We start from the raw sequence: 14,940 nt of genomic DNA, 5'->3' as shown, positions 1-14,940 counted from the left end.
GCTTTCTATATGAACACTGATCTTCTAACCAATCTGACATTTAGTCCATTAGACCAGAAATTTCTACATAATGAGCAAAACTCTTCAATTAGGCTTCAATCCTGCAGACATAAATGCTTCATTTTGCACTCCCGTAGTCCCCTAGCTCCAATTATTGCCACAAATTAAGATATGTACCGTAGCACAGAGGTTTTAGCCAGTCCTTTTAGATTTCAATTTGACCACAAGTAATACTGAACACCGTAGAAGTACTGAATCACAGTGGCAGCACTGAGACAACTATACACTAAATCTGCCAAAACTGGCAGCCTCCACTGAGCAATACTTTGTTCCTTATGGAATAATATCATGTGGATTAGCACTCAGATACAATAATATATGCCTATTTAATATTACAGCCTGATTGCTCAAATCAAGAACGCATAGTTAAATTACATGCTGTGCAAAAATTACATACAGTACTCCTATCCTGCTCAGCTTTCTCATTAGGTTGAGGTGGAAACAAAGAAAACTAAGGTAGGATTGAGTAGGATGGATAAGATAGGGGTAAGAATGCCATGATGGTTTGGGTGGTTTAAATAGGAGATGTGCACAACTATGCCTTGACAAATGACTAAAGGTATCCATCAGTGATATCCATTAATGCTCTTTTCATATGATTTTTGCATTGAAGTTGGGAAACTTGAAGAAGTTTTGTTTTGTTTTTTTTTTTGCTCTGTAGACTATAGCATCTCATACTGCAATAATCTGTGATAGTTTAAAAATTAAACTTCTTCAGTCTATTATGGTAGAAAACTTCGTGGATTCTGAGGAGCGTAAGTTAGAAGAGTGTTAAAAGTAGTTGATTTATACATGTGTCTACTACTCTCTACAACTAGCCTCTCTTCCTCCACCAACGTCCAGCAAGCAGGGATAATGGGGTAGTACATAGTTACTAAGTTCTCACTTGACCTATTGAAAAAATGAAACATATAGGTTTAATTATTTTCTGAAAATAAAAGAACCACTTAGGTGGTACATACTTATTCCTTTCTGCGGATGGCTGAGTGACCTTAAAACATAGCAAGGTCCCCAGGAAGGCTACATGTCACAGCAACTGGAACTGAAACACCCTGCTCATGGGGCAGAGAGACAAAATCAGAAAAGTTGCAAAACACTTGGCAGAGACTCCAGTGGGGAAGGATGGGGACAAAACAGCACAAGAGTATTATCCAATTAAAACAGATTTTTTAATTACTATTTTATAAGCTTCACTTCTTGTTGTAATAAATGGAATTAACTTACTTCCTCCACGGCAACAGGTCTAAGTAGACAAGCGCAGAGGATTTTTTTGAAGGTGGGGATATAGAAAGCTTGCAAAAAATAATAATGTTCTAGGAATCAGCTTTCAACAATTCAGCAATATTTTGTGTTTATTGACATTGAAGGTATGTTTTACACAGCCAAATTATTCATATGTGAATTAGTGTATCAAGAATAAAATAATCATATGAAAGACAGACATAAACAGGCAAAAAAGTGGGCAGATGTTTGATTTTTCAAAGGACTTTGTATGGTCTCCTTTCCTGCACATTATCAGTGCCTGGACTGGAGATCAGGTGTCAGTCCCCTCTCCCTGCTCACACTGATGCCCAGGGCCCAGCAACTCGCCCACAGTTCAGCTCCTGAGAAACAGGGCTGTGCCATTTTGTCATCTCCAAGTGACAGTTTGTGGTGAGCAGCTTTGCCATCAAACTCTCTTACCAGACTTCATACATGTAGGATTTCTCAGGAAAATATGGTTAGATTTCTCATTTCTTGCTTGTAGAGCTTCTGCTCCAGTACTAAAGCTTCACCTCCAGGCTGGAGGGAAATTGAGCTCTCAGTTCTCAGAGGGATTAGAAAGAGTACTGTACCCATCCCATCTACTTCATATGCTTTGGAGCTGATGGCAACTGTCCAGCACATCAAAAGTTGGCTCTTTAAAAAAACCCCACCACATTCTGGTATGTTTTAAGTCTTCCCTTTATGGGATAAGCATTAGAAAAGTGCAATTTTTGCACCATTAATGCATTTATTATTTTTTGTTAATGATGTCTGAAGAAGATCCTTTTTTTTTTTCTATTTACTTTACAATAAACATATGCCAGAAGCAGAAACATCTGATAGCATTCTTTTTTTAATCTATCCTGTCAAGCACGCATTGCCCAGAATAAGATACGGCTGTAGCATCTATTAGTCCCCTTGCAACAAACTGTCTTTGGAAAAACACATCACCATGTATCCAGCTGAGCCTAGCAGGATGAGGGTGCAGAGACTCACACAGTTTGTGACTCTGCTGTGAGATCTACCAGCTTTGGATGGACCCAAGCTTGTTGCATCATTCTCTTCATAGACATTTTGAATGGTTTATTAGACAAAAATATCTTCGTTAGCCAGCATTAGTTAGGCTACTTCATCCATCTATAGCAAAGTAGGCCAAAATACTTACTTGAAGTAATGTACATGGGAAAACCAGCAATGGTTAACTTTGTCAATTCAAAATGTTTTTAAAGAGTTGCTCTGTAATATTCCCAGCTTCTGCACAAGAGTGTCTTTGTCTTGATTTTAAGTTAGTACTTTTATCTGTATCAAAATCATGTAATTTCTGCCTTGATAAAAAGCAAGCAGTAAAAAAGTACCATTTTGTCACAACTGGATAAAGGAAAAGTATGTGAGGGATGACAAGCAGAACTAATCCCCTATGTATTAGAAACATATACAATGGTCATTAAAAAGTATTTAACTAATGGACTAGTTCAAAACAAGAGGAAGCTGCTCTATCCTTCATCTTACCTGTACCACATATCACACCGATATCTGAATGGCAAACAGCATAGAAGGGATGTCAGAAATTAAAAAATAATCTCCTGGGGCAGTGGATTTTCAAAAGTAAACATCTACCATTGATCTAACACTTCTCACAAGCCTCATGTTAACTGTTAAATGTCAGAAGGTTGCTCTCCATTCTCACTAAACCAGAGATTCAAACAGGTCAGTGGAGAGCAGCACTGGAAGCCAGGGCTGGCAGCTGGAAGGTTGTGTTCTTCCTGTACCCCCGGAGGAGCAAGGGCAGGGCAGCTCTTCCAAGTTTGGTGGTCAGGCACGAAAAGGGCTGTGCCCCTGGCAACTACCAAAATGGCACTGGGAGCCATGAAACTTGTCCAGACTGTCCCTTTAGAGTTAAACCACAAATTGAACTCTAGTGACAGCAAATCTGAATTATCTGACCTCAGCAACACTGCTCAGGGGTGAAGCCAAACAAAACAAAAGCTTTACCAGACCCTGAAGGACAATAATTTTAATTATATTCAGAGAACACATGAAACGTATTTTAAACCACGTCTTTGCCTTACACGTGTTGCTTACCCAGGCCTATTTATTACAGAGCTAGTGAGAAGGTTGGTCTTGTCCATACTCCACCACTGCAATCATTTCAAACCATTGCTGCAACAATTCCGTTCCAGTTCACTTCAGCCATGCACAGGACCACTTGCTCTGAGCGCCTGAACCAAGTGTATGCTGGTTTTTATTTAACTGCATGAAATACTGTTGTAACTTGTGGTCTGACCCTGGCATGATCTGGGGACCCCTCAGCTGTTCATCTCCGGACAGCGGCCATACAAAAGCTCTCTTTTGGACTCCCAGCTCTACCAGCTACAGCTTCTCGTACTCCTTAACACTTTGATGCAGCGGCCGATGGCACCTCACAGGAACTTGAGCATAAACGCAAAACGGACCCCCGTGAGGGTTCGCACCGTGGCGGGGAAGAGACGGCCGGGAGGGGTTTGGTCCCCACCGCAAGGACTCGCACGGACAGCGAGAGCCTCGGCACCTGCCTCACTGTCTGGGCACTCTCGGCGGCCGCCGGGACACCGCGACCCTCGCGCCCCAGCCTCGGTGGAGAGCTGCCCCAGACGCCGGCGCAAGAGCGGAGGCAGGGCGCCGCGGGCCCAGGGCCGCTCCCAGTGCCGGTCCCCCGCGCTGAGGGGGGCGGCGGGCGGGGCTGCGCGGGGCGGGCGCGGGCGGCGCCGCTCGCTCAGGCCCAGCCCCTCAGAGCAGCCCGGCTCGGCGGAGCCGGCCGCTCCCGCTCCCCCGGCCCGGGCTCTTTGTCGGCGTGTGCCGGCGGGGGTCGGCAGCGCAATGTCCTCCCCCCAGAATGGCTTCTACCGGCAGGAGATCACCAAGACCCTCTGGGAAGTGCGGGACCGCTACCGGGACCTGCAGCCGGTGGGGTCCGGCGCCTACGGAGCCGTGTGGTGAGCGGGGCGGCGGGGGGCAGCCCGGGGGCGGGCGGCGGCGGGGTCTGTCCCGGCCCGGGGAGTGCTGCCGGGCCCGGCCCTCTGGTGTGTTGCTCCCTGCCAACTTTTCCCAGTTGTTGTTCGGACCCGGGCTGGCCCCGCCCGGTGCCGCCGGCCCCTCGGGGGCAGAGGGGCGGCCAGGTGAACAGCGGGGCCGCCCCGGACCGGCCTGTTCGCGTGTTCTGTCCCTGGAGCGAGCAGAGCCCGGAGCGCTGCCCCAGCCCTGCCGGGGAGCGCTGCCCGCGGCACCCCGGAGCGGCAGCGTCTCTGAAGCTCGGGGTGTTGTAGCCCTTGGGGTGGGCCCCTTGGTTTGGCTCTGCATTGGTGGTGCGTTTGGGCGTTTTGTGGGGTTTTTTGTCTTACTTTTGGCTTGGGGATTTTTCTTTTTCCACTCCGCAGATGTTCCTCTTTAAAGCTTTTGATAATTGTCTACATTTCATCACAGAGTCTGGCAGGCTTTAAACGATCGAAATGAGATGGCTGCTGGCGGAGGTGCTCTGGGGAGGTGGTCTGCCCCCATGGCACGGGCGGCTGCGGGCCGAGAGCCCGGCAGCACGGGGCAGGATGCAGCCGCTGCCCGGTGCTGGCCGGGTTTGCTGGGGTTTGCAGACTTGCTTCGGTCCTTGCTCACCAGACTATTTTCCCTTAAAGCTCAGCCGTCGATGGAAGAAGTGGTACCAAAGTGGCCATTAAGAAATTGTACCGGCCGTTTCAGTCTGAGCTCTTTGCCAAACGAGCTTACCGAGAGCTGCGTCTCCTGAAACACATGAAGCATGAAAACGTGAGTTAAGTTGTTAGCTCAAAACCACAGCTTAGGCACTCTAAATCAAAGAAAATATGTAGATTTGGACAAGGCAGATGTGTAGCTGGATGGAATAATGGAATCTTTCAGCCTGGTGTTTTATCTGCCTATCCTACAAATTTCAGTTCACACAAACGAGAATATCCTGTGGGAAACACCACTTAATTTCCACGTAGGAAAGATTGGGTGGGGAACATTAGGACCACAGTGCAATATGCTCAGTGCTAATGAGAGGGATTAAAGACCAGAAATTACAGTCTCCATTACTATGTTCCTATGTGTTGTGGGAGAATACAGAGCACAGATCCATGGGTTTCAGGTGCCAGCATCTTCTTTTCTTCTTTTTTTTCCTTTTTTTTTTTTTTTTTTAATTCCCTTGGGCTTGCATGAAGATGCACATACACATATTTTTGGAGATAGGTTAGCATTTTTCTCTTTTTTTTATTTTTCCTGAAGCATTTGAACCTTTCAGGCTGATAGTAATGGGAAATGGGGAAAGTCTGCAAATTACCAAACAAATTCCTTTACTGTGAAATAGAGAATAGGTAATAGAATTCTGAACGTAATTCCAATGTAACATCAAAGAAGAACAGCTGTAGAAGGAAGTACTGAAAGTGTGATTGGGAGAGAGATTCATGATCCCAATACTGCTTAGGGGTGTAGGAAAAATAAAGAGGAAGTTTGTGCAAAAACAGTATTTATGGAGTGAAAGCATGGATTCCAGCTGAGAAGAGTCCCAGGGTCACAGTAATAGTTTTTAAGTGCTGTTCATGAAGAATGCATATGGGATAAAAAAACCATACAGTTTGGAGGGAGTTGTTAAAATTATGCATAAGAACATAGTTTAAAATGTTAGTTGATGTGGAATATTAGAGCATACCTCCATTCAGAGGGCCTTCACAAAAAGCTGAGACATCAAAAGTGAGGATGAGAGAAAGTGGTAATTACAATAACTAGTCATTGCCATTAAACATCATAATACTAATATTGTGAGTACAAACTGGGTTTGTTTGAGGAATAATCTGTGGGCTATCCTGACAGCTATCCAGAAGGAAAAAGAGTTTTTTTGTAGGCTTAAGAAACTGTCTGCTTGTTTTAATCTAAAACTTGTAGTCTGATTACTTCAAAGTAACTGCTTTATAACCACTGCTGCATATGTTTAGGAGTTAATGTTTGCAGGAAACTTCTGTATATGGGCTTTAATACTCTCAGCATTTTCTTTAGTGAACTTTTGGGAGCAGAGCAGCTCTTGCAGTTGCCAAGCTCCTAACTGTGTCCAGAATTTTGAGATTATTTTTCTTCCACTTCCCAGAAAAATCTGTTGGGTAGCATTTTCCACTCTTAGCAGGTTTTATGCAGTGTATGCCCTTTTGAACAATACCCTAGAACTCCACTGTGGGATCAATTAGTAATTAAAGAGTTCAGAAGAAAATGCTCACCGGGGAGCCTAGGGACAATCTGTACAAGTTACAGATCAATATATATGAAGGAAGGGAATGATTTTCAATCTTAGGAAACAGTTTGGGCCACAGAAAGAAGAGGTTTATGTACTAAGGATAAGTTTTAGCATGAATTATGGCATTTACTTATCAGAGAACAGAGACAAAATAAATGATCCTGCAGGGACTGGAGGCAGAAACTGACTCTTCCACCCATCTGTGATGAGACTGACATGGCAGTACAGCCATTAAGACAATTCCTGTCTGCCACCCCAGCCTCACTCCCTTTTGTCATCTGTGTTGGCCATAGTGAATTAGAAGCAGCAGCAATGCCTTTTAGGATTTTCAGTTCATTAGCTGATCTCAAGGGTACTCCTTTAGCTGTTCTACCCATCCAAATTAAACCAGAATGGCAGTATTGCTTCTCATTGTGATTTTCAGCCCATCCCTTTTGACCCACAGTCTCTCTGTCATTTTTGCATATGTCATAGAATCATAGAACCACAAAATGGCCTGCATTGAAAGGGATATGAAAGATCATCTAGTTCTAATCCTTCTGCTGTGGGCAGGGATACCTTTCACTAAACCAGGTTGCTCAGAACTCCATCCAACCTGACCTTGAACACTTCTGGGGATGGGGCATCCACATCCCACTTCTCTGGGCAGCCTGTTCCACTATCTCACTACCGTCACAGTTAAGACTTTCCTTCTGTTTATTTGATAGTTAAAATTACATCCAGTTCACTCTCCTGACCTGTTTTTGATTCAAAATTACTACTGTAATCATGAGGCATTTGATACTCGCTTTTATGGAAAGTTTCATGTTTTATTTTTTAACTATGATTACTTCTCAGTGGACCATCTCTGCCCCTCGTAGCTTTCAGGGAATTTTTGTGTTAAGCGTACAGCAATACATTATCACAGTTTATTTAACCTTATGCTGTATTCAGAATGATGGAAGCAATTATAATGGTCTGACACGTTGTGTTAAAAATAGCAGCTCTGATCCTCCCTTAAGATAGCAGAAGATACCATTAAACCTGTGTCTAAGTGATACAATTCATCAGCATGTCAGTGAAGAAAAATGGAGGAAAATTAATGCTTAATACCCTAGATGACCTCCATTATCCCCTTTGAGAAATACGCTCATCTTTTTATGTAGAAGGATTGTGATTGACCAGAAATAGTGTAAAAGCAAATACAGGAGTAATTCTACATCATTTTATTGGATTTGTATTTTACTTTGTAGGGAAGCTAAGTCACAGGTCAATTTGCTTATCTATTCAGGCATTTTCAGGAGGAGGTGACTGGTTGCTGGCATACCACCTTCCATTAGACCTTTGCTCTCTGTAAGATCTCTCAAGTAAATGTAGTGAGGCATATTTCTATGTAGACCATGTATTGAGGAATGTTCCCATATGAACTGTGCAGACTTGATCACATGGGACTCCTCATCAGCCCTTGGCTGATCCAAAGAAGTGTGGAGGGCCGAGGGACAGAGGCTGTGTGTGAAGAGGATGAGACTTGCCTGTTAAGAGATAAATTGGTCTTTAATGGCACTGGTATGATTTATTTATTTTTTTTGTAGGCCTTTTAATTTGAGAGGACACGGGATGTTTCCAAAACTCCATAAGCTGTTTTTTCTACTAAAGAAGTAGTCTAACTCAGATCAATTCCTAAGACATTTTCAGAAAGAAAAGTTTGTTTCCAGTAGGATATGCTGCTAGATCACTCTGCAGCTGTATAAATAGCTGGTATATGGAAAGGCATGGTGTGGAAATGAGGAGTAAACACAGTTAAGGCAAAATGAAGAAAGCACTTCTTGGAGTTGTTTTTCTCCTTCATTTAATCATGCTAGTTTGTAGTATTCATCCTACTACAGTCTTAGCAGCTCTTCATTATTTCATTCACATCTGCTGAACCTTGTACAGAGGAGCAGTCTTTTTACCTTCAGGAAATATTTTCCATTAGTGCTGCTTCTGTTCCGTGTTTCTGTCCATTTTGAGTTCATTTGAAATGAGGACCTTTAAAATTTACCTGTTATAGCTCTGGCTTAAAACCAAAAGCAGTGAAAATATGTCCAGCGTAACTTTGGCCCTGGCTTTAGCTCTCAAACATTTGCATAGCTCTACATTTGTGTATTCTTCTGCAGTTAATGGAGATGGCTGTGTATGCAGAGTGAAACCCAGACAAGTAAGTGGAGGGGCAGAATCTCTAGTTTTTTTAGGCAAACAACTTGGATTTTCTTATACATTCGGACTGTAAGTGATACCTTGATACCTGTTTTGTTGAAACAAGTGCACAGTTGTTGCAGTGGTCCAGCCCTGGTGCTCTCCTCACCTTCAGTTTGTTTAGAGAAGTTTTCAAGCAGGAATGCAGAATAGCTGGTAAGGAGAGATGGCACTGGTGAGAGGAAGAAAAGGCTCGTGCTGATGGCTTGTGTCAGAACAGAGTGGGGTTTTTGCAAAGTGTGGTGTTTGTACATAGGTATGTGTACATATAGGCACTCATGGGAATCCTGATGCAGTTCTACCAGTTAGTCTGAATGTGTTTCTGGTGTAAAATTTCTGACAAATGCCCATTAAACATTTCTTGGGTCAGTTAATATTCTACAGATGTTTTCACTTCCTAGAAAGTCTGTATGTAAGAGGCCACCACTGTATTTGTTTAAAGGTACTCTATATTATGCTCTCATTCATTGCTCAGAGTGGAAATTATTCTCTGGTGTACTCCCACATCTGAAGACCAGTGTGTGTTTTGCATTATGAGAAGCATGTAGCATTTTCTTCCTCTTTGGAAGGAATTGGATATCCAGCAGACACCAAGTTATCTGTCTCTCTGCAGTTACATTTCTGAGGATGGTACACTTTTAGGTTGGCTGCTTTTTAATTCTGTTTTCTTTTTTATTTTGAAAAAATAAAAAGAGTGTCAACCAGGGGAAGAATTAGTTCCAGAGAAAATAGTTGGTCACACTATGTTCTTGCTTGAGAAAAATCTTAAATCTGTCACCCTTTGCAGTTCTTCTAGCCTGACATGAGCAGTGGAAAGCAGCAGCATCTGCAGTGTACAGGATCAGACCAACAAGGGAGTTGTAGATGAGTGATGCTGTAATGGATGAGAGTGTGCTCACTGTGTTAGAAGAGGTTTCCTGCAGCAAGTCCTGCAGGACTGCACCAGATAAAAATTCTCATTCTTTGGGTACATCTATGCCACTGAAGTATATAGATTTCCTGTTTGGAAATGGCAGATCTCCTTATTGGTCCTTATGAAAGCAAAAACACAGTTATAACTGGACAGTTTATTGCTGTCAAAAATTTGTAAGGGAGAAACACTCCTGTCTGCTTTTCTGCAGGCTGAAAGCACATCTAGGGAGCTAACAGGACACTGGAGTAATTTAATTTTGGTACTCAAAAGTCAGTAAGTCAGCATAGTCATTTCTGCCTATTTTCCTAACTAGACTAATAGGTGCTTTATGTAGGCTGGGCTTCAGCTGGTAGCCATTTATTCACACCCAGCCTTGGGTACTGGTAAAGCAGACTGATGAGCTCATTCCATGAAATGGAAATACGAAAAGCAGCACTGAAACCCAGACTTTCTCTTTTGATTGCCATCCAATCTAGAGATGAAGATGAGTCTGTCTGCAGGATTTGAATCTGTCCAGTGTTACATATGAATCCTTTGAAGGAAGAGTATGGCTTGGTATGGGTATGGCTTGCGAGTGCCAGTGTGCTGACTGGCAGGAGGAAAGGACGTCTTGCAGGTATCCCTCATCGCTGTGAGGAAGAAAGGTGACTGTGGTACAAGCCTTGGCATGAATAGTAAAAATTTTAAAAAGATTGAGAGTTTTAGTGTAATAAAAGGATGCAGGTGCCCATGATGAGAACAGCACAGGAACATGAAGTTAATCCTACAGAAAATTTAAGGTGACATAATATGTAGTTCAGCAAGGCTCTCTCTTAAGAAATGTACTTCTGTGTTTAGCCCGAGTGCTCAAGCCACTCAACTTCATTGTGTTTTCATGCATAACATCTTCAAGAGAAAGCAGCACTTACTGTATGAGAGATGTAACCTACATTACTTATTAATTTATACCAGATTCAGGTTTTTTCTTGATGTAGTGCTGCTTATATCAGAAACTGTCTTTTACAGTAATGTAATGCGTCAGTTCTTGAATAGAAGTAATCCAATACATCAAAGTGCAGGGGAGGGTAGAGGTAATGAACTATTCAGCATTGTGCTTTGCTGTTGGAATAGTGTTTGGAAAAGAGGTCATCGGAGAAAGGAAGGGCAGAAACCACCCTACCAATGTGGACCTGTTATTTATTTGTTAACAACAGTAAAGTTGGTGAGTGTGGTCAGGGGACACACACAGTGTTAGGGTTAAGAAAGGCTGGAGATGCTGATACCCAGCCCCTGCTGGCTTCAAAGTAAATATATTGGGTGAAAGCATACCTGTGGAAAACCAGATAGACCAGTAGATGCATAGTTTTGTGGATTTGCACGTCAGCAAGACGGAGCATCTCTTTTATGAAGACAGGCTGGGAGGGTTGTTCTACCTGGAGAAGGCTCTGGAGGGACCTTAGAGCAGCCTTCCAGTACACAAACAGGGCTACAAGAGAGCTGGAGAGGAACTTTTTACAAGCACATGTAGTCACAGGGCAAGGGACAATGGTTTAAACTGAAAGAGGGTAGATTTAGATTGTACATAAGGAAGAAATTCTTTACTGTGAGGGTTGTGAGGTACTGGCACAGGTTCTTCAAAGAAGATGTGGATGCTTCATCCCTAGAAGTGTCCAAGGCTGAGTTGGATGGGGCTTTGGGCAGCCTGCTCTAGTGGAAAGTGTCCCTGCTGATGGTAGGGGATTAGAACTACATGAGCTTAAAGGTCCCTTCCAACCCAAACCAGTCTGTAGATCTATCGAAGTGACTCAGTATTACACCCTGTCCTTGAGATAAAAGCTATTAGAGTACTTCAGTGCAGGCTGAAGAAATCCAGGTTATTTCTAAGTCAAATGTACAGTAGATACATTCTTTGTGGGATTATTTATTTGAGACATTGCCTCTTGGCAGAGTTAATTGGGGTAGAAATAAGGTGCTGAAAGGCAACACTGCTGCTGATTTCCACAGATGTTTTTCATTACCATTGCAGAGTGTACTGGATTCATTCCTTAGCTGGGCTTCCATATCTGCTAGTGTCAGTAATTGTGCTGGTTAACACCAAAAATGTATTTATAGAAGGTTTCACAGATATCTCTGTTACATTTTATATAGGCAACACTATAAAAATAAATTATTCTTTTCATTGTTTATGGCTTTTATTTTAGTGCTGGACCATCAAAAAGTTCCTTACAAATAATTGGGAGGTTTCAAACAGAAACAGGATTTTCCATCATATTGTAGGGGAGGGAGTTGACTACACTGTCCGTTTCTTTCCCTTTTCCTGAACAAGTAGCTGGAGCTGTATCTTTAGAAGATTTATTTTATCCCGTATTTCCTTGTGCTTAATATTGCTGAAAAAAATTCTGGCCTAAATGGTAATATGAATGACTCTGCTTCAGCACAGGAAAATAATCCTAGCCACAATTATTAAATAAAGACCACTGAGGAAAAGGAAATTAGTGCTTCACTTTTATTTTAAAATCAATTAACTATTGGTATGCCTTATTATTTTGGACACCAAGATGGATTTCAGGACTTTCAGAAAACTTAGCTTGTAAAGCAAGAGAAGTATTGTGAAATCCTTAGAATATTTCAAGAGTTTCCTGGTTCATTATTTAGAATTCCCTTCTTTGGGAGCTGAGCATTGGTCTTGGTGGCTTCATTCACTTTAGAGGATTTGCAGCAATGACAGGTTTGTCTCCATAAGTTTGCAGCCTTACCTCAGCAATAATGAACATCAGGCAACATTAAGTAAGTACCAGGAACTCTGTTTACTTGAATAGATGTGCATTAGAATGTTAGTGAACTTTCATTAGTGAGTTTAGTTTCTACATGGAAACATGTTCTTCATGTTCCTGTGTTTCACTGGGGTGCCTGATAATGCCTTGGTGTACAGATGCATGTCATAGAGCAGCCACACTATTTGATCCTCCTCTGTGTCCCTTCTCATTGTGGTGTCCCACTGTCTTTCACTGAATGTCATCACATTCAGATGTGATGGAGTTTATTTTCTTCTGGTTTGTGCCTAGATGTATGAGGGCATGGAAATACCTGCTCAAGGAGAACAAGTAAGACTTTTGAGAAAGTGGGGGTTGGTAAGGAAGGATACATATTAAATAAGATTACTACTAAAATGTTAACTTCCTTCTTCATATATGTACATCTGAGGAGAGCATAAAACTTCTGTGGCTCTGTATGCTCTGTGCCTCTGTTTGTGTACACACACTGTCTTAGGAAATGCCTGTAGAGCTGTGTTATACTCCACTTTTGCAGAGTATATCTTTGTAATCCTGTCCTCCTTTCTCTCACTACCTCCACAGAGAAAAGGAAAACCTAATGTATAACTGACATAAAAAAGAAAATTCTCACTGTTATGTTAATGCTAGAGATATTACATCAAATAATAACCACATCCTCTGTGGGTTTAATGATTGTTTTATAGTACTTATTTTTCTTTAATTAGTTTCATATAACCATCCCAGGTAAATATTATTAGTGACTTTTTTTCAAAGGTATATGTGGCTACAAAGAAAGGGAGTTGTGATTTTCTGCCTTCATCTTTAATAGTTTTTCTATCTTCTTCATCATTATGACATTCTAATAATATCCAGGCTAACCATAGTAGTCTGCCCTTAATGTGGAAAGACTAAAAATATGTGCAATAAGGATTTCATTGTGGTTGGGGATTTAAAGCTTTAAATAATTTGTCCTTTTCTTGCATTTCCCCCCTCCATTTCTGCTCATGCTTCTCTTTATTTTCACTTTTTTTTTTAAAGATAACTGGTTTGGATGAGTTCTTGATGTACAATCTAATGTCTGTATGGCCACAAAGGTGGGGTTCAACAAGGTTATAAATCTTATTAGTCTTTTATCTTGCTTCTAGCAAAGTCCTGCACAACCTCATGTTGCTAATAACAGCAAAGTTGTGGGTTCAATCCCCCTCCAGGCCATTCACACAAGAGTTGTACTTGATGATCTATATGAGTCCCAGCTCAAAATATTTTGTGATTCTGTGACATAGTAGCCTGCACTTGGGAAACACTACAAGCACTCTTGAGGCTTGGGAGTCTTCCTCTGATGAGACAGAAATGGTCATGAGTTAGCAGCAGGGGTAGAAAAGAAACTCAGAAAAGAAACAGTTCAAAGCCTGTGTTATTTATGCACTGCCTGTGTTAAGCAGCATCTAAACTAAAATTTGGCTTTAGATCATTCCAGCTACGTATTTTTGAGCATTGAGTTCTGTATATTTAATTTTCTGGTGTTCAATGGGCTTGAAAGAAGCATTGGTATTTAGTGTAATGCACCCAGTCAGTTTGTGTAGTTCTCCCAAAAACTATACTAATAGGAAAAACTGTGGTGGAAAATCCATTTTACAAGATTATTATTTCTTTGTTCAGTGATAGAATGCTTTTGTATGACAAAAAAAACTCTTTGGAGAACCTAAGGTATAAGCCATAGTAAATCATATAAAGTCCTTCCTAATTTTCTCTCAATAAAAACAGTTTAGTTCTAGCTTCTTCTTTGGACTTCCAAGAAGCTATTGTAGTCTATATACCTAAATTACCCTGTTACTGAAATTAGAAGATATTTAAAGTGCACTTCATTGATAATCATCAGACCGAGCTAGGTGGAGAGCACTTAAAAGTGCTTCATATTATAAACTGATTTTTCTGGTTTATTTTCAATACTTCAGTAGTTAAAGTGATAAAACACTGTCTCCCCTTACATAAAATGGTTAGCTTCTGAACTTGTAGTTCCAGTAGATACTTATATTTTTTTATCACAGGGTAAAGCTGCCATCTGAATTATAAAATCTAACACAACAAATCCTGGCACCACTTTAGGTATTCTTTCTGCCATGTTAATGCCTGTAGCTAATGTCTTACTATATTTTAGGTTATATTTTTTCACTTACTAGGTAATTTAGGATTTATTGTGCCAAATCAGCCGTTAATTTTATTTTTTTCTTTTTTTAAGGTCATTGGAATTTTGGATGTATTCACACCAGATGTAACACTGGAAAAGTTTAATGACTTGTAAGTTCCAAGTTATTTGTTTTTTGGAGCAGAGTGTTGTTGCTTTGCTATATTAAATAGAGAATTTCAAAATTGTTGCTTCATGGACTTTCTTTTTCTGAGTTTCATCTTAATATGACTCTTACGTGCAACTTTGGTGGGCTGGAGTTTCAGATTGTCATTTGAACCAGTTTTCTGTCTTGCAA

At 41.5% G+C, this 14,940-nt stretch overlaps 1 protein-coding gene across 4 annotated transcripts in view; it reads left to right on the top strand.

Annotated features, from left to right (window-relative positions):
* The first annotated feature begins 697 nt into the window (after window positions 1–697).
* The window catches only part of MAPK12 (mitogen-activated protein kinase 12), a 33,664-nt gene continuing 19,421 nt past the window's right edge, over window positions 698–14,940 (top strand). For 2 of the 4 annotated variants that reach the window (XM_086886934.1, XM_086886933.1), the window contains exons 1-3: window positions 698–4,277; window positions 4,971–5,100; window positions 14,697–14,755. In XM_086886934.1, coding sequence (XP_086743060.1) covers window positions 3,706–4,277; window positions 4,971–5,100; window positions 14,697–14,755 — 761 coding nt within the window. In that variant the 5' untranslated portion in view covers window positions 698–3,705. The remainder of the gene's footprint in view (window positions 4,278–4,970; window positions 5,101–14,696; window positions 14,756–14,940) is intronic. The other 2 variants (XM_086886935.1, XM_086886936.1) reach the window with 2 other exon arrangements.

This window comes from Cyanistes caeruleus, chromosome 4 (assembly GCF_971803275.1).
Source record: "Cyanistes caeruleus chromosome 4, bCyaCae1.hap1.1, whole genome shotgun sequence".
Taxonomy (NCBI): Eukaryota; Metazoa; Chordata; class Aves; order Passeriformes; family Paridae; genus Cyanistes; species Cyanistes caeruleus.
This window is presented reverse-complemented; position numbering and strand designations above follow the sequence as displayed.